The sequence below is a fragment of the Podarcis filfolensis genome, assembly GCF_964270895.1.
Source record: "Podarcis filfolensis genome assembly, chromosome: Z".
NCBI lineage: Eukaryota > Metazoa > Chordata > Lepidosauria > Squamata > Lacertidae > Podarcis > Podarcis filfolensis.
This window is the reverse complement of record NC_139617.1, coordinates 46,988,851-47,008,147: the sequence shown is the minus strand read 5'-3', so window position 1 is coordinate 47,008,147 and position 19,297 is coordinate 46,988,851. Positions and strand designations below refer to the sequence as shown.

The 19,297-nt window shown below is 42.4% G+C and overlaps 1 protein-coding gene across 9 annotated transcripts in view; it reads right to left on the bottom strand.

Annotated features, from left to right (window-relative positions):
- GOLGA2 (golgin A2) overlaps window positions 1-17,322 on the bottom strand; it is a 46,888-nt gene extending 29,566 nt beyond the window's left edge. Inside the window, exons 1-6 of one of the 9 annotated variants that reach the window (XM_083597251.1) lie at window positions 17,200-17,322; window positions 9,517-9,639; window positions 8,975-9,055; window positions 2,999-3,127; window positions 1,559-1,599; window positions 1,371-1,434 (exon numbers count right to left, since the gene is read on the bottom strand). In XM_083597251.1, the coding sequence (XP_083453377.1) occupies window positions 1,371-1,434; window positions 1,559-1,599; window positions 2,999-3,067 (174 nt within the window). In that variant the 5' untranslated portion in view covers window positions 3,068-3,127; window positions 8,975-9,055; window positions 9,517-9,639; window positions 17,200-17,322. Of the gene's footprint in view, window positions 1-1,370; window positions 1,435-1,558; window positions 1,600-2,998; window positions 3,128-8,974; window positions 9,056-9,516; window positions 9,640-15,978; window positions 16,238-17,199 lie in introns of those variants that run through there. The other 8 variants (XM_083597245.1, XM_083597244.1, XM_083597246.1 and 5 more) reach the window with 8 other exon arrangements.
- Between the last annotated feature and the right edge of the window lie 1,975 nt (window positions 17,323-19,297).

Here is a 19,297-nt window from a genome sequence, read left to right as displayed (position 1 = left end):
TTTGTTAAACCATGGCTTAAACAAACTTCATTTGCACATAATGGTTATATATAAAGAGGAAACACATGGGCACTCAGAGCAAGCTTGCAGTGAGCTGTTTGGCTCACAGTTCATGGTTTGGACTCAAGGGAAACCACATATATGAGTTAATATGCAATGCTAAGCTAAACAATGGCTTACCCCCCAGGTAGCACAGCACCAGCAGGACCAGGGGAGGAGCAAAGAGGGTGCAATTTTTGCTAAGTACTCACAACCATGGCCATTCACACTTAGCATTATGCGCAAACTGGGCCACTAGCAGATTTGCATATAGATGAAAAAGCCTTGGATAATATGGTCAATTATTACTACTCCTGTTGTTTTAGCTGAGATGCTTTTAACTGCTTCTTGTCTAGCTGTATTTAAACTGGATTATTCCAGGATGGTTCCAGTGGTAAACTATATAGTCTCTTGAACATAAATATGCCACTTTTAAGATGCCACAAGATTAACAGGCTAACAAGGCTACATCTATGGAATTTGAACCTCTGATAAGAAATACAGTGGTACCTCAGAAGTCAAATGGAATCCGTTCCGGAAGTCTGTTAAACTTCCAAAAAGTTCAGAAACCAAGGCACAGCTTCTGATTGGCTGCAGGAATCTCCTGCAGCCAATAGGAAGCTGCGTCAGACGTTCGGGTTCCAAAGAACGTGTGCAAACCGGAACACTCACTTCCGGGTTTGCGGCGTTCGGGAGCCTAAACAGTCAACTCACAAGGTGATCGGGATCCAAGGTATGACTGTAGACAGAAAACAGTTTCTTTAAGAGAAGGTGGACAGCCCTTTCATGTGTTACCAGTGTATAACCCTTGAGTATATCTCATTCACACACACTTCCCACAGACCATATGACACACACCATTTCTGGCTTTCAGTCTGAAAGCATCTTCAGGTTTTATTGCCTGGCTGCAAGGAACCATACAATAACTGAAAATTCAAGAGCTGGCCATCCCTTGGGTATACAAATAAGTAACGATTAAGAGGCAATCTAATAGCCATCTTCAGATATTTGAAGGGCTGTCACAGATGATGGAGCAAATTTGCTCTCTTTATTCCAGGGGGTAGGACCCAGACCAATGAACTCGAATTACCAAAAAAAGAAAGAAAAAGACTAAATATTAGGAAGAACTTCCTGATAGTATGATAGGTGTTCAACAGTGAATCAGATTGCCTTAGAAGGTGATGGAGTCACTTTTACTACAGAAGTTTATAATCAGGGGTGTTGTAGTTGCAGATTTCCTGCATCAGCAGAAGGATGGACTAGATGTCCTTTGAGATCTCTTCTAGGTCTATGATTCTAAGACAGACAGATCAGAAGAACTTGGCTTTTACCTGATTGACCATGCCATTAAGCTGTTCAGACAGCTGGCGGAGACTATCTGCCAATGAGAGGGACCTAAAAAAGGAACATGACACACAACAAACATCTGTAATAAAGTAGACATTAAGAACAATCCTAATTTTTAGTGACTGGAATATGATGGAGAGAGCAGGAGAGAATACAGAGAGAAGCCTCTCACCTATTTTCTTCCAAGGCATTTTTATGACCAGTGTCACAGATCTGTGAAATAAAAAAGATACATTACTGTAGTAGAAAGCAGAAACACAAATATATGGATATGTACAAGCATGCACATGCACAGATATCTGTAACTCCAACAAAAGTCTGGATACACTCCTCTCCTTCTGAGTGACACCTCACAACATCTACCATTGCTTTATTCCCCAACACAAGAATGAAGGACCTGCAGCCCTCCACATGTTGTTGGATTCCAGCTCCCATCATCCCTGCCCATCAGCTAGGACTAATGGGAGCTGGAGTTCAACAACATCTGGAAGGCCACAGGTTTTGCATACCTGCCCTGAGGACTGCTTCAACATAGGATGCACAAAACACAGCACACCTAGACTTCTATACCATAGCACATGGGTAGGCAAACTAAGGCCCGGGGGCCAGATCGGGCCAAATTGCCTTCTAAATCCGGCCTGTGGACAGTCTGGGAATCAGCATGTTTTATTTGTGGGGCATAGCAATTTGTTCATTTCCCCCCCTCCAAAATATAGTCTGGCCCCCCACAAGGTCTGAGGGACAGTGGAACAGCCCCCTGCTGAAAATGTTTGCTGACCCCTGCCATAGCACAATTCAAGAAAAAATACTTAATAAGCTTCACATATTTAATGCTCAAGCAAAGGGTCGGGCTGGTTGTCTATCACTTTGTTTTGTTAGGAATTTTTCAGTTAACACTTACTTTTTTAAAAATATAGAAATATTCATTACTTTAGATCAGGAATGCACAACTTCAGTACACAAGGAACCACAGAGGATATGTATCATGAGTCAGAGGGCCACAGCTCACACACATTAATATAAATTGCATATAAGCTGAACAGGCAGGCAGAAGGTGCTAAACCAGTTGGTTGACACCATCAAGTTATTCCTATCTTGAATTTATTACCTAAGAAGAAGGAAATTAGAAGTCAGCCTCAGGGCTTGGCAGATATGGAAACAGAGTAGACAAATATTTGGCTTTACTGTTGCCCTTACATTTCAACCATCTAGAAGAGATGTACAAATAAATGTTAAGATGTGAAAGCTAATCTATAGGCTACAGGAGAGAGCTTAGGGGGCCACAGTGCCCAACACGGTGCCCAACTGTACTCCTCTTACCCTTCCAATGAAACTTCATTCAATCAATGGCTGAAGACTGAGAGATGAGGAAGGAATGTATTGTGCAACCTAAATCTAAGTGTTCTGTATAGCCAATTCCTCCTATAGTTGCAGACTGACAGGCCAGTGTTGGTAACTGTCTGTGTTACCATCACCTCCCCGCTCTTTTGGGAAGTATGCTTTGCTCTATATTTCAAATACACACACACACACACACACACACACACACACACACACACACACACAAAGTTATCTAGGGTGTTCAGTGTGGGGGATGCAAACATTGACAAACCTGCAACAGCTGCATGCTACCAGGACTTGGAGCGGCAGAGCTAGGCAAACTGTTGCTGTTAGACAGCATGTGGACACCAGCAGCGAGTTGTTCAGCATTGTGAGCGGAAACATCACCATCACAGTATGCCTGTCACAAAACATACCATAAAGATTACAAGCACCATGCAGGTGAGGGGGAACCCAGATGAATACAAGCATGCACCATTTCTAGAAGAACCTGTCAAACCTAGAGGCAGATCAGCGGAGGAATGCTCTCCTCAGAACAATATACAAAAAATGTACATGTACCAAAAAAAAAAAAAAAAAAAAAAAAAAAAAAAGCTAATCCTGTGAACTGTCACTACCTGCTGGAACTTCTTGCAGAAATCAGTTCAATGTTTTTGGTGTGATGCAAACATGGTGGGCAATGCCAACCTCAACATGGTTCATGTTACATTGATCCTTTACTTTTGCAAAGTGCATATTCCTGGGAAGACAGCTAATCAGATAGGAATGGAACAGAATGAGTCACTATACACACCTAGATTGTATAGTGGGAGTGGGGAAAACGTTTCTCCCAAAGTGTTGTCCGTGGTTTCCAAGACACCAAAGTCAGAGACTGGCAACCAGGGACCAAATTTAAACTGGATGTAAAGACCTCAATGAACTGGTGCACAGTAACGTTAATATCCAAAGTTATTAAATATCCAAAGAGATATATCCCAAGTCCCCAAACAGCTCATGGATGTTCTAAACCAGGGGTTGGCAAACTACGGCCCATGGGGTTGTTAAACCGCCCTCCGGCCCTTGCTGCCTGCTCAGTCAGTCCCCGCACAGAGCTAAACAGGTGTGGCGCGCTGATTTAGCTCCGTGTGGGGACCGCCTTCCAGGAGACAGCCACAGCTTCCTATCAGCTGCAGGAAGCTCCTGCAATCAATAGGAAGCCGCAGATGCCTTCTCCTCCGCTACCATGGCTCCGAAAGCCAATGGGCAAAGAGCGACGGGCATGTGCGCATGTGCATGGGTGCACGCAAGCTCTGGCCCACGGGCAGAAAAGTTTGCCGACCTCTGTTCTAAGCATTAGAGAAAGAGAAGATGCAGCAAATTTGAGAAAGCGGCCAACAGGGCTGGGAGGGAGAAAGAAATAAAGTGACTCAGTTCAGATATAACACCATTCAAGCATTAGGCTCATTTTTGGGGAGAAGATCCAGAGTTGTTTTGCTACTCCTCTGGTCCTGCTGCTGCCACACTGCTGTGAGCAACATGTCTGAACCCAGAGTCATGGTTTATCTTGCTCCAGACAAACCACAAATGGTTTGTCATGTCATATAACAAACTTGGGCTACAGCTTGTGTTCTGTCTGCAGTAAAATAAATCATGAATTTGGGTTTGGGCATAATACTAAGCCAAACTAGCAGCAGCAAGACCAAATGAAGAATAAAGCAACTGTCAACTCTCCTGGAACCTGCATGTTTGCTTATCCATGGTAAGCCATGATTGGCCACTGTGAGAAGAGGATGCTGGACCACGTGGGCCTCCAGCCGAACTCAGTAGGGCGCTTCCTATATGTTTTTATTACCATGGAAATTTTAAGTATTGCTAGAATGGCTGGTACCCACCCACCCTTCCCTGCGCAAGCATCTCTAACCTTCATTTTATCCTGGCACTTTTGTTCCCAAGAACACATACAGGGGACAAAGAGACACATTTGTTAGATCTTCAAATACGCACTTTGTCCTTTGACACATTGTACAACTGTTAATGCAATCAGCCTGCCAAAGTGATAAAAGCTCATTCTCAGACAAAAACCTCTGAAGCCTATAACATGTGGTAGCCTCAAGAAAATAGATCACACATTGGTGACTTGGACAGTGTGAAGGTCCCAAGCACCCCAACACCTCTGAAGGTACATGATTTTCCTTCAGGAGCTATACTGAAAGATTTCTGTTCTGCCTAGGCCCAGCAACAGAGGTTGTGCAAGCACAAATAACAATATTATCTCAGTTGCCAGTATTCATCTTTTCTGCCCAGTAGAGTCAAATAAGTATTCCAAGGTAGCATTTCACTAAATCTGACATTCTACCAAAAAGAGTTCAGGAACCCTCCTTCTAGTTAAGAGTGCTTTCAGGGTGTCGATTCTACTGCACAGTGAGCAGTCCAACATGTTGTTGTTGTTTAGTTGTTTAGTCGTGTCCGACTCTTCCTGACCCCATGGACCAGAGCACGCCAGGCACTCCTGTCTTCCACAGCCTCCCGCAGTTTGGTCAAACTCATGCTGGTAGCTTCGAGAACACTATCCAACCATCTCGTCCTCTGTCGTCCTCTTCTCCTTGTGCCCTCCATCTTTCCAAACATCAGGGTCTTTTCCAGTCCAACATACCAGGGATCAATTAAGTAAACCCCTATTGGTAAACTTAACTGGAAAACCTGAATCTTTCCATCTTAAGTACCTCCTTGGATATATGTCAAATGATACTACCCTGGGCATGGCTAAGTTCCTCTCAGAAGTAGTAAGAAATAGAAACCAACATGGTCTGGATAAAACATAGTGACCGCCTTAGAATCCTTTTCTTGTATTTCTGTTTCATTTTGCTTCTGAAAATGTTTTTGTGGGTCTCTGGACCGAAATAAAGAATGTGTGTGAGTTAGAAGTGTAACACCCTTAAAGGACCTACTGTATCAAACACTAGCCATATTCAGGCATTCACCTACTGTTGCCATGTACGTATTAAGGGTTCACGTCTTTAGAGCAATGGACCCTAATCATGTACCGTCACACACTGCGGTTGGAGCTTACACACATAGGGCAATTTCTCTTCTACACATATGCCTGTACACACAACAGTGTGCAGACAGAAGAGGAAGAAGTGGTGATACAATGGCAGGGCCAGCAGACATAGCGGTTCTGCTCTCCCATTCACTGGATTGTTAATCACATGGGCAGAAGATTTTACACTGATCTCATATATTGTCACTGTGATATAAATTAGTGCAGAGAATCAGCATGGTGTCAGATTAAGACCGGGAAACCTGAATTCAAATGTCTACTGAGTGACTCTCGGCCAGTCAGTCTCTTTTAGGATTGCTGCAAGGTTAAAAGGGTGGGTGGAGAACCATGTGTGCTCCTCTGAGCTCTTTGGAGGATGGGCAATATAGAAAAGCAAATCACTAATACATTCCCCATTTCCCAAGTGAAAGAAATGAAAGCTTGTTCTCAGCTCCCCAGATAATTCATGAACCAAAATTTGGAACTCACTGGCTACATACCTAGATTGAAACATGCCATTCTGTGGTAGCATATCACTGAAGACAACGCACTTCTACCTAAAAGAGTATTTCTCCATTTCAAAGCAAAAAGCTTCAATCTGGCCACTATCCCAAGGGACATTTTCACTGAACAAACACTGTTTCATCTCAAGGGAACAGCATTTCTTTTTTAACCACCATTTGGCTTATCCTAAAGATTAGGGCCAATGTTCCTTTTACTGTGTAACGGTCAATCTGCTTAGGATAATGTAGGTATCCTGAAAGATGAAGCCTTTTCCATAGTGGTAGCCAAATGATGGAATAGCCTTTCCAGAGACGTATGCCTAGCACTGGTCAATTTCAGATGGGCAGTGAAGGCTATGGTGTTCCAGAACAAAGTTTTTAAGGTACATTGACTCTTTGAATGTTGTTTTTAGACTACTGCTATTTATATATGTATTTATTTATTTTTTTATATCATGTTTATAGCCTATTTATTATAATTCGCCTTGAATATATTCTGCTCAGAAAGCCAGGATATACTGAATACAGAACTCTATTATTTTAAAGTTACAGCTGGAGAACTGAGACTGATTGACTTTCAATGGTTAAGACAGACCTAGACTCAGGTTTCCATGCTGAAGTCCAACACTTTCTTCATGAAGCACACATCCTCATGAAATATCAGCCTCAGAAATAACTGAAAGATTGACTTTATACCAGACACGGGGAATGAGATATTGGACTTCTAATTCATATCAGTGCAGGTAACAAGAGCTGGAATCCAACAACACCTGAAGGGCCACAGATTTCATATCCTTGCCCTATACAATACAAACAACAACACCAGCTACCAGCCTAACATCCTCATAGGCCATCCAGCTTCATAGGAAATAGGCCTTGTAATTTTTACAACCGTTGCTTTCCTGCAGGAATGTGCAGCTTTCCATCTAAAAAATCCACATACAGTATTTTGCTCATAATAGGATTTTGAAGATAACACACCCCTTTACTTTCCACCCTGATCTTGTAACCAATACAATATGGTTATTTTGATGCCTGAATTCAAATGCAACAGTAAGTTGAAATGGCACCCACAAAGTTTTTTTATTATTATTATTAAATATTTTATTAAGGGTTTTCTTGTTTTACAGTGTTAGTGTAATGCCTCGTATTTTTTTCTTCCATGTAACATTTTTACAAATCTGTTTCATTTGTTGAGGCATTAGGGAGAGAAGAAAAAAGAAAGAAAAAAAAAGAAAGGGGGTGGAGGGAGGGGAGATGGATGGGGTGGGGTCGGGTAGTGGTGTTTCTATTATGCTTAATGTATGTAGAGTTTGGTGTCAGCGTGCTTGTGTTCACTTGTGTTCCTTTGGTGGTGAGAGAGGTTGGGGTTGGCCTAGGGTGTGATTGTTTGTTTGTGATTGGCTGTGGTGATCTTTGTTTTCGTGTGTGAGTGAGGTGGGTGGGTGTTTTGGATCAGGTTAGCCATACTGATTTGTATGCTGTTGGTGGATTATTGTCGTTGTCCTGTTGGGCTGTGTATGTGATAAAGGGGAGCCATGGCACCCACAAAGTTAATGTAAATGTTTGGTGGGCATCTGCCAACACCAAAGATAAAGCTAAAGCTTTAAAGGAACATAGGAAGGTGCCCTTTACCTAGTCAGATCATTGGTACACCTAGCTCAACACTGCCCACACTGACTGGCAGCAGCTCTTCAGGAATTCAGAAAAGGGACTCCCTGGAGATGGTGGGGATCGAACCTTGTTTCTTCTGAATAAAAAGCAAATGCTATATCACTAAGCAATGGTAATAAAACAGCTTGCAGACAGTTGTTTATTCCCAACTTATTTTGATATTTATATATTTTTGAGGGGGGAAAGCTAATTATGTTTATTATTTTTAATTTATTGCATTTATCTATCACCGTTTTCTCCAAGTACTCAAGGTGGCACACATGGTTCTCTCTTTCCTTATTTAATCCCCACAACAGCTTTTTGAGGTAGGTTAGGATGAGAGACAGTGACTGGCTCAAGGTCACCCAGTGAACTTCATGGCTAAGTGTAAGATTTGAGTCCTGGTCTCCCAGGGCCTGGTCCAAGACTCTTAACTACTACACCATTACTGGCTCTCTGCTTTCTAAAACATGGCAAGAGTGTGCTTTAAAAATACTCAGATGCAGCCAACTCAAGCAGACTGGTTTCTATTAGACCCAGCCTTTTATTTTTAATTGAATTCAGTTTGAATATAGATGAGCAAGAACATGCATTTCTGAGATGAGGTGCTTCTACAACAAACAAACAAAACCCACTAACATGGGAAAAAGAAGATCACAAGCGAAATGGAAGTCAAGCCCAACCTGCAGTCCACAGTGAACAATGCTACTTATGCATTCATTCACTATCACCTTGGAAACAGTAGTATTGGGGGTGGCAATCCCTTCAGATATGCTTGACATTCCAAAACAGCTGCTTTAAGCAAAGCAATCTTAAAAATCCAAGAAGCAACCCTTCTTCACAATTGTAATTTGAGCCACATTAAGGGAAGTGCACACAAGAACAACAGTGGGGGAGCAGGTTAAAAATAGTTCAATGTTAATGATAGCCAACAACATTCATGCAGCTAACAAGTATGACAAGTATCCCAAAATCTGTTCCACCCACCCAAGAAACCCTAATTTGTAAATAGGAACTGAATCATGCAGTATGGACAGCAAGCCAGTTGGACAGATTCTGAATGCTGCCTCACCTTCCTCTTGTCCAATGAAGGTATGGCTACCCCATTGGAGCGGTTAAGGTCTGACACCAACACCTTCAGAATGTTCTGAATCTAAAGGGGGTGAAAGAAAAGTGGAAAGAGAAACAGCTGAGAAAAGGGACAGAATGAGAACATTGTTCAGCGGGTTCCTGAAGCCAAAGGAACAAGAAAAAGGAAAATGGCAGAGATCCTAATACCAACAAGATGGTAGTAACTTGCTTGCGCACAATCTGTTTAGGATAAAGATGCAACTAACTCCTTCACTCCAGCAGCATATATAAAAAAAAATACTATTCCCTCAAGACAACCAAGGAGCCAAATATTTCTTTCTACTGAATTTCCCATCTTTACTTATCTGTTATCAACTGATTATTGTATTTATACCCCCCCACTTCTGTCCAATGAGTTCAAAGTGTTTGTAGTACTAAAGAAAAACACACAGCCTTCCTCAATTTTTTACAGTGTTAAAACTATCTTCAAAGAGAAGTAGAAGCAAAATATTTTGGAGCATTTAAAATAAGTAAGCCACTCACGTTTTCAGGAGACTCTCTGCCATCATTAGTTGGTGTCTCTGGTCTACTTCCTTCTTTGCCTTTACGTTTCTTCTTTGCTCCAGCTGCTGACCCAGGGCTATTCTTCTGTTGATATTCCTTCAGCTAAGAAAAAGAAGAAAAACCTGAAGTCTAACTAATTAAACCTTCTACACTGAAAGCTAAGAAGTAAAACAGAAAGAGCTGGAACAAAAAACACAATAAAAACTGATGAAGGAAAAGACCCAGAGTGATTATTGAACTTGCTGGTGTACAGAATGGTTTACAAACCACATTAAACTATAGTTTAAAACAAACAATGGTTTGCGGTGATTAAGCAGCATGCTAGTGCATGCTGCTTAGAAGTTCCCACAGTGCTCCTTCTATGCACCTGCTGCTACTGCTCTACAAATGAAAAAGTCAAAGTCTGGCTTCTCATATCATCTGAAACTGCATTCATGGTTTGCTTTCTCCAAACAGACTATAATGGTAAGCCAAGAACAAGCCTTGGTTATTGCTCATGGTCTCTTTGGAGACCAAAAAACCAGAATCCCAGGTTTGGACAACACAACAAGTCAGACTCTGGATTGTTTCAGCTGTAATACAGCAGCAGTCGGGGGGGGGGGCTGCGTGAATGAGCAGCCTGCAACAGCACACTACTGGTTCACACGAAACAATAGTTTGCTTTAAACTATAGTTCAACTATAGAAAACACAAACCTGTTTGTTTTCTAGAGCAACTGCAAGCTAAATACAACCACACTGTAGAATGAAAAAGCCCTTGGCATGTTAGTCCTTTTTTGTGTTATGTGCCAGAGGGTTCAGTTTCACTGATCTAGTTAAAACTTTCAGAAACTCCCATTTCCTATTTCATCTCAACTAAACCTCGCAAAAGTGGCAGAATGCAAACCCCATCGTGAGTCAATCAATAATTTTCAGAGTATTAGAATAGTCAACATGGAACTTCATAAAGCATTCTGCAACTTCTGAGTCTGTGGCAATACCACCAGGTTCAAGTTTCAAACCTTGCAAACACTTGCAATATAACTAGCTTACAATACACTTAACCAGTAATTACTGACAGTTCAAATGGTCACATAACAAGAATCTGGTGATGTTACCAGGAATAGTTCAATTTTAAAAAGAATATTTTCCATTTCTTAAGCATAAGCATCTTAAGCTATGGAGAAAGCACACAAGCAAAATTGAAAAAAAATATTTCAAATTGCTAGGTGCCTGGGCAAAAAGGCACCTGGGAGTTTCCAGACACACCCACAAGGGAAGGCTAAAAATCCCACAATGTATTACATCTTACTTTTAACCATCTGCACTTCAAGGTGCTTACTTGTTACAGAGAAGTTACTTGTACGAGCCCAGTCATGTTGACAACTAGGCTGTTAAGAACAATTTCTCTGTAGCCCATGATGAACTAATTATGCTGGTTTGGCTGTCTGTGGCATTTCTAAACCTGGTTATATATATAACTTTAACACATTTATTTCTTCAATACATTTAAGCTATAGTGCCAGATATTAAAAACATGATACAAATTGGGTATTTAATTATTATTCAGTGTTCTGGTTTATGAAGATATACATATTGTTGTTCATATCCCTGGGCTCAGGATGTGAATAAAATTTGCTCACTATTTTTATCCATACAATATCTGTGTTATGAAGGATCACCTGTATTAACACATCAGAAATTGAGGCAGGTTAAAAAATATGAGTGTAACGTGAACTCAAATCTCCCACTGCTAAGCCAAAAAATACGATCCACAAAATCATGACAAATCAATTTGGCATTCAAAAATTGAATTTCTGAAGGCCTAAATCCTGTCTAAGTTGGCAATCACTGCTCTTGAACATACCGCCAAACCATATTCAGAAGACTAAGTCCTCTATTCCCTTATATTCATAAACTCAATTTTAACTGCTTTCTACTCTTGCCGATCAGAAGGTCGGTGGTTCGAATCCCCGCAACAGGGTGAGCTCCCGTTGCTCGGTCCACGCTCCTGCCAACCTAGCAGTTCGAAAGCACATCAAAGTGCAAGTAGATAAATAGGTACCGCTCCAGCGGGAAGGTAAACGGCGTTTCCATGCGCTGCTCTGGTTCGTCAGTAGTGGCTTAGTCATGCTGGCCACATGACCCGGAATCTGTACGCCGGCTCCCTCAGCCAATAAAGCGAGATGAGCACCGCAACCCCAGAGTCGGTCACGACTGGACCTAATGGTCAGGGGCCCCTTTACCTTTACTCACATATCTATCCAGTGTGGTCATGTTGATAACATGGGAGAAAATTATTGTTCTACTGAGATTAAGAGATGGGAGATCTACTGGCAAGTGGTATCAAAGCAAGTGCTACACATTTCTTCAAGATAGAAAGCAGAAATCACTACACCGTAGATCCACTGTTATCGTTAAATCAGGCCTCAAAAATCACTTGCTGGAAGTGATGTCAGCTAAGCCTTTCTGGAACACTCTTTCATGCACCTTCTGCTAGCTGGTCATTTTCTTCCACCTCCCCAGCTTTCCTAGAAATTTATCATTTTGTGATAGGGAAAAGGTAGAGGGAGCTCGTAATGAAATTCAGAAGCCCCACCCCCTGAACCACCAAATTATGACTTCCCAGCAGTCTTTTATAAATACCCACTAAGGCCATCATAAAAAAAATATTAGCGTAGCTGTGAACAAGTTGTTTCCTCCCAAGCCGAATGCTCACCAACTACATTTGGCCGCTTAAGGATGTCACTACTGCAGCTTTGAAACAATCAGCTTTTCAATGACAAATTTTAAAAGCTGCTTCTGACAGAAGGGCTACTGTGTATCAAATATGACTCTTAAATTCATGTGACTAACCTGGATATACAGTATTTGCACAACTGGCATGTGTTTAGAGGCATCATCACAACCATTCTATCGCTAGAAATTAGTGCATGCCGTACATGGATGTGCATTTTGCCTAAATGTATGGACAGCTGCCTAGAATGTTCTGCAAACTGCACCCAACTTTCCTACCTGAGGCGGCAGCTTCACAGTGATTCATGGTATGGCTGTAACTGCTTTTGCAATAAGGGTGGGTGCTCTTTACTGCCCACACTAAATGGATGCAGTCCCCCTCCAACCAGGTGCAAAGCTAGGGAGATCACCTATTTTCGACTACTGATTATCTTATGTTCACATACAGCTACAAAGTGGAGGGTGATTAGAGTAGAGTAGACAACTATTCTGAGGACAGGTTATAACAATGTATAAAAGCCATAGCAGAAATTGGTAATTGAACAGGTGATGTGTAGGGAGAAGGGATGAATATATTTTGAAATGATAGTTGGAAAAGTTATTTTATTGGGAGCAGCAATGGAGGGGGGAAATAGAGGGGACATTTGGGGTGGGTGGGAAATCAGCTTTTAAATTGTATTGCATTTGTATTAATTTGGTGACAATTTGTTAAAAATTATGGAAAATCAATAAAAATAAATGGCATCATCATCATCATAATTGGCAAAGTGGAGGGTGAATGTATTGCAGAATGTGTATGCTATCTAGATTCTCATCCCAAATAACGCAAGAGTTAGGGAATCTGGGAACAGATTTTAAGCCACAGATTGACCTCCCTGCTATAAAAGTGGATACAGTGGTACCTCTGGTTAAGTATTTATTCGTTCCAGAGGTCCGTTCTTAACCTGAAACTGTTCTTAACCTGAAGTACCACTTTAACTAATGGGGCCTCCCACTGCTGCTGCTGTGCCACCGCAGCATGATTTCTGTTCTCATCCTGAGGTAAAGTTCTTAAACTGAGGTACTACTTCCGGGTTAGCGGAGTCTGTAATCCGAAGTGTTTGTAACCCGAGGTACCACTGTACTCTGATACTTCTCAAAGACACTAGAAGGTCATTTTCCAGAGAAGAGCAAAATAATTCCCCATGGAGGGAAAGGTGGAATAAAACCATTTTTAAAATTAGGTTAGCATTCACAATAAAACTGAGATACTGGGGAGAAATGGCTATTGTTAGATTTTCCGTTTTACTTCTCTTTTATCAATAATTACTTTATGTTTTTCCAATATATCAATCACTACAGCCAGCCCACATAATATCATAGTATATTTTGCAATTTTGATTATTATAAGAATAACTATTTAAGAAGTTTGAGGAAAAACACTTTCTGAAACTGTGAAATTATATTAAACTAAACTAAGATTGAGGAGAAAGAATGATGGCAAGAACAAATCCTTCCCCAGGCTTTCAAGTGGTATGTCTAGGATCACACCCACACCACACATTTAAAGAATTCTTAATCCACTTTGACAGTCATGGAGGATCTTGGGAACTATAGTGTCTTAACAGTACTTGAAACTGTAGCTCTGTGCAGTCAGCACACTTAGCAAACTATACTTCCTAGGATTCCTTGGAGGAAGGCTTGACTGTTAAAAGTGGTAGAAGAGTGCTTTAAATTTCTTCTTCTTCTTTGGCAATCACTCATGTGACCTAGACATTTAACAGGTGATAATCTCTCCCACCACTCCAATACACATATACATACACTGATTAAACCCAAAAAGTATGTTTCTCTGAGAATCGGAGAATCCCCTTCCATACATTCAAAGGATGTGTCAAAGATGTTTAGCAAGGGAGGGATTTCCTTCTTAAACATCCAAGATATGTGGGGGAGGGTGCTTAATAAATTGGGGTCTCCACACCCCCACTAAACTTATAGAGAGATATCCTTCCATGCATGTAGGAGACATATCCAAGTTATTAATAAAAGAGGGTCCCACCATTTCTTTCAGGCATTCAACTGGGATGTGTCCACTTTGTGTCTAAGAGGAAGGTCTTCCTCAATGAATCATTACAGAGGACACCCTCCCATGTCTTCAAAGGTGTGTAATAAAGAGGTCTACACTCCCACTCTCTCTAAACCTACTGGTACATCTTCTTCCAGGAATTCAAGCGGTGTGTGTCTAAGGTATTTAATATTAGAGTTTTCAACCCCACAAAAATTATATTCAAGGGGAAGAGTATACCTATATAATAAGAGAAGTCTATCACACACACCCTAAGCATGTAAAAGTAAAAAGGTAACGCAAACACAGGTGGACAGACCCCTTCTATGGCTTCAAAGAGTAAGTCTGAAGTAAGTAATATATGCAGCGTGTGTGTGTGTAACAAACACACTCACACTGACAGTACAATCCAAGCAATGCCCAATCAGGTGTAAATCCTATTTAATTCAATGGGGTTTACATTCAGGTAAGTGAGGTTAGGAGTGCTGCCTAACCCTTTGCAGGGGAGCTTCTTTCAGGCATTCCAGGACTACTTATACCTTAGGTGCTTCGTTAAAGTGGGAGCTGTCTCCTATGCATGGGGTGTGTCTAAGGTATGAATAACAGAGGATCTTCACCCTTTGCAGGGGAGCTTCTTTCAGGCATTCCAGGACTACTTATAACTTAGGTGTTTAGTTAAAGTGGGAGCTGTCTCCTATGCATGGGGTGTGTCTAAGGTATGAATAACAGAAGGTTTTCTGCCCCCCTGACATACATGAAGGATGCCCCTCTCATGAATTGAAGGGATATATCTGACGTGATTTTAATAAGGGAGGGGTCTCCCTCCTCCATTAAACCTATTGGAGGGCTTTTCTCTTTCAAGTACTCAAGAGCTAAAGTTGAGGTATTTAATGGGGGGGGGCATTTCTCATGCAAGAGTTGTGTCCAATGTATGAATAAGGGCCTCTCCACCACAAACCCTAAACTTTTCCATGGGGACCCATTCCCATGACTTTAAGGGGTGTTTTAATAAGAGGGGGAGGGGATCTCTTCCAGGCACTCAAGAGCTATATCTGAAGTAGTGTATTTTAATTTAACGGGGGGGGGGGAGGGAGGGCAGTCTCCCATGCAAGATGTGAAGGTCTGCCCAACACACATGGAGGACCCAATTTCCCATGACTTCAATAGGTGTTTTAATAAGAGGAAGGGGATCTCCCCCCCCCCATTTCATCCTATTACAGAAGGCGTTCTCTTTCAGGCACTCAAGAGGTATTTTAGTTTAAAGGGGGGAGCGATCTCCCATGTAAGACGTGAGGGTCTTTCACTCCTACACATACGTACACACACACCGCTCACATGGAGGACCCCCGCTTCCCATTACTTCAAGGGGTGCTCTAATAAGCAGGGATCTCCCCCATTAAACATATCACAGGGGGCGGGGTCCTCTTCCAGGCGCTCAGGGGCCGCATCTGAGGCGGATTCCTCACTAAGCCTATACTGAGGCGGGGCGGGGGTATCAGGCATCTCCGTAGCTGGGGAGGGGGAGAGCGGGGAGTGTCTGGAGCTGGAGACAGCCCCCCCCCCGGTGAAGAAGGCCCCGTCAGCTGTCGCCTACTTCTCCCTCCTGCTGCTGTTAGTTGCTGCCTGAGGGGGAAACGCCGCCACCCCCACCTCTCCCCCCTCAGCGCTCCGGCCTCGCCCTACCTTCTTCTTGGCCGACGCCAGCTTGCTCTGCCTGCTGCCGTCCGCCATGTCTGAACCGGGCCCGGGCCACGTCAGCCCGGTGTGGTACGAAGGTGGGTGGAGAAAGAGGGACGAGAGCGAGAGACACAGGGAGGGAAGGCCCCGCCCGTGCCCTGCCGTCTCAGTCGCGCGAGGACGGAAGGAGGGAGGGAACGCCGCACTGCGCAGGCGCGGCCGTGGCAGCTCTTGAGGCTCAGCCGGCGAAGGGAAGGAGGGAGGGAAGGCGCATGCGCACGGCTCTTCCCGCCGTTTTCGTCCCCCGTTCTCCCAACGATTCTTTTTCTTCCCCACCTGTTGGTTTTTCCTCAGAGGGAAGAAGAGCCTTTTTATCTTAAAGTGTCGTTTGTAACTCGCCCTCGAAACAAACAGCTTGTTTATTAATAAAATTACTTCAAAATGTCTTTTATAACTTTCGTTCTGAACAAACAGCCGCGAAAACCCCAACCTGGGGTTTTTGCTTGTTTGTCTATTTGTAAAAGAATTATTTATATGCCACAAATATATAAAATCGGTTTACAGCATTAAGAAGATTTAAAATCACTCAAAATAGTAAAAAGAAGTTAGAAACAATATTAACACATTTTAGAAACAATATTCACACAATATTAATACATTTTCCCAAAATGCTGCTGCTGTTTACTATATTTTAGATTACCTCATAAATTTATGATTTATAGCAAGGGAGGACAATCAGAATGGGGGCCATGTTCTCCTGTGGGCAACCTTATGAGGGTCACATGCAGTGCATGGGGTCAGAAGCAAAAGTAGGTGAGGTAATAAATGCAAATTTTTAACTTTGCACTATAGGCTGGTTCCTACTGTGATAGGAATTTTGAGGTCTTAGATATATGGTAATGTTCATAAGCGTACCAACCAAGCACGTACATAGATCAGCACAGGAAGACCAACCTGGAACCATTTTGATTCCTAAACTGAGCAAATGTTTTCTCTGCAAGGTCAAAGTGGGAAACCTCCCCATTGTCTCTTTCCTCACAAATCCTGTCTTAAGGGCACATTTAAGATATGAATAGGGTGTGAGCCTGTGACCTGGCCCAGGAACTAAGTATTTATCATTACAAAAGACTGGCCAGGCTCACCAGGCAATCCAATCAAGTAACCTGCCAGACAGGAGATAAACAACAATAGGAGAAAAAGAACATTCAAATTTCTGTTTTAGACCACCTTTTCTGTGGTGTAGGTATGATGTTTCTGGGGGTGGTCTTGATCTACAGGATGGCAATTTCAAAAGTCTTTATAAGGCCTTGCGCACCATTGTTCTGGGTTCCTCCTCCTTTCCTGCGGGTGAGGGGAGCACCCTGTTGCAACAGCTTTAATAAAGATCAGGCTTACTAGCTGCTTTGCTTCTCAATCTTCTCTGGTTGGCCTCTGTTATTTTCTCCTACCGATACAGAACCTAACGTAAGAACTCCATATGGGCTCTTGGATACCCCATACGGGAAAAGGGCAATATTTGTTTACAACACTACTCACAGGCATCCAGACAAGCAAGAGTTCAGGGACACCAATTCTGTTCAGGCAGAGACATTCAAGAGGGTGCAGAAGAGGGTGAGAATGGGAGTGTTAAGTGTGAAAAAGATTAATATGAGATTAAAGAAAAAGTGTTAAGTGTGAAAAAGATTAATATGAGAAGTAACTGGGTAAGCTATGAACTACGCCGAGCAGGGCACACAAGATGAACAGGTCATAGTGGAGAGTTTTGACCAAACGTGATCCACCTGGAGGAGGAACCGGCAAGCCACTCCAGTATCCTTGCCAAGAAAACTCCATGGACAAAGACAACAGGCATATAAAAGTTATGACGCTGGAAGATGAGCCCCTCAGGTCGGAAGGCGTCCAACATGCTACTGGGGAAGAGCGGAGGGCAAGTACAAGTAGATCCAGAGCTGATGAAGCGGCTGGGCCAAAGCCGAAAGGACGCTCAGTTGCGGATATGCCTGGAAGCGAAAGGAAAGTCCAATGCTGTAAAGAAAAATATTGCATAGGAACCTGGAATGTAAGAACCATGAACCTAGGTAAGTTGGAGGTGGTCAAAAATGAGATGGCAAGAATAAATATTGACATCCTGGGCATCAGTGAACTAAAATGGACGGGAATGGGCGAATTCAGTTCGGATGACCATCACATCTACTACTGTGGGCAAGAAACCCGTAAAAGAAATGGAGTGGCCCTCATAGTCAACAAAAGAGTGGCGAAAGCTGTACTGGGATGCAATCTCAAAAATGATAGAATGATCTCGATACGAATCCAAGGCAGACCTTTTAACATCACAGTAATCCAAGTTTATGCACCAACCACTGGTGCTGAAGAAACTGAAATAGACCAATTTTATGAAGACTTACAAGACCTTATAGAAGTGACACCAAAGAAGGATGTTCTTCTCATTATAGGGGATTGGAATGCTAAAGTAGGGAATCAAGAGCTAAAAGGAACAACTGGCAAGTTTGGCCTTGGAGATCAAAACGAAGCAGGGCAAAGGCTAATAGAGTTCTGTCAAGAGAACAAGCTGGTCATCACAAACACGCTTTTCCAACAACACAAGAGACGTCTCTACACATGGACATCACCAGATGGGCAGTATCGAAATCAGATTGATTATATTCTCTGCAGCCAAAGATGGAGAAGCTCTATACAGTCAGCAAAAACAAGACCTGGAGCTGACTGTGGCTCAGATCATCAGCTTCTTATAGCAAAATTCAAGCTTAAACTGAAGAAAGTAGGAAAAACCACTGGGCCGGTAAGATACAATCTAAGTCAAATCCCTTATGAATACACAGTGGAAGTGAGGAACAGGTTTAAGGATTTAGATTTGCTGGACAGAGTGCCTGAAGAACTATGGATGGAGGCTCGTAACATTGTACAGGAGGCAGCAACGAAAACCATCCCAATGAAAAGGAAATGCAAGAAAGCAAAGTGGCTGTCCAACGAGGCCTTACAAATAGTGGAGGAGAGAAGGCAAGCAAAATGCGAGGGAGATAGTGAAAGATACAGGAAATTGAATGCAGATTTCCAAAGAATAGCAAGGAGAGACAAGAAGGCCTTCTTAAACGAGCAGTGCAAACAAATAGAGGAAAACAACAGAATGGGAAGAACCAGAGATCTGTTCAAGAAAATTGGAGATATGAAAGGAACATTTCGTACAAAGATTACCATAATAAAGGACAAAAGTGGTAAGGACCTAACAGAAGCAGAAGACATCAAGAAGAGGTGGCAAGAATACACAGAGGAATTATACCAGAAAGATATGGATGTCTCGTACACC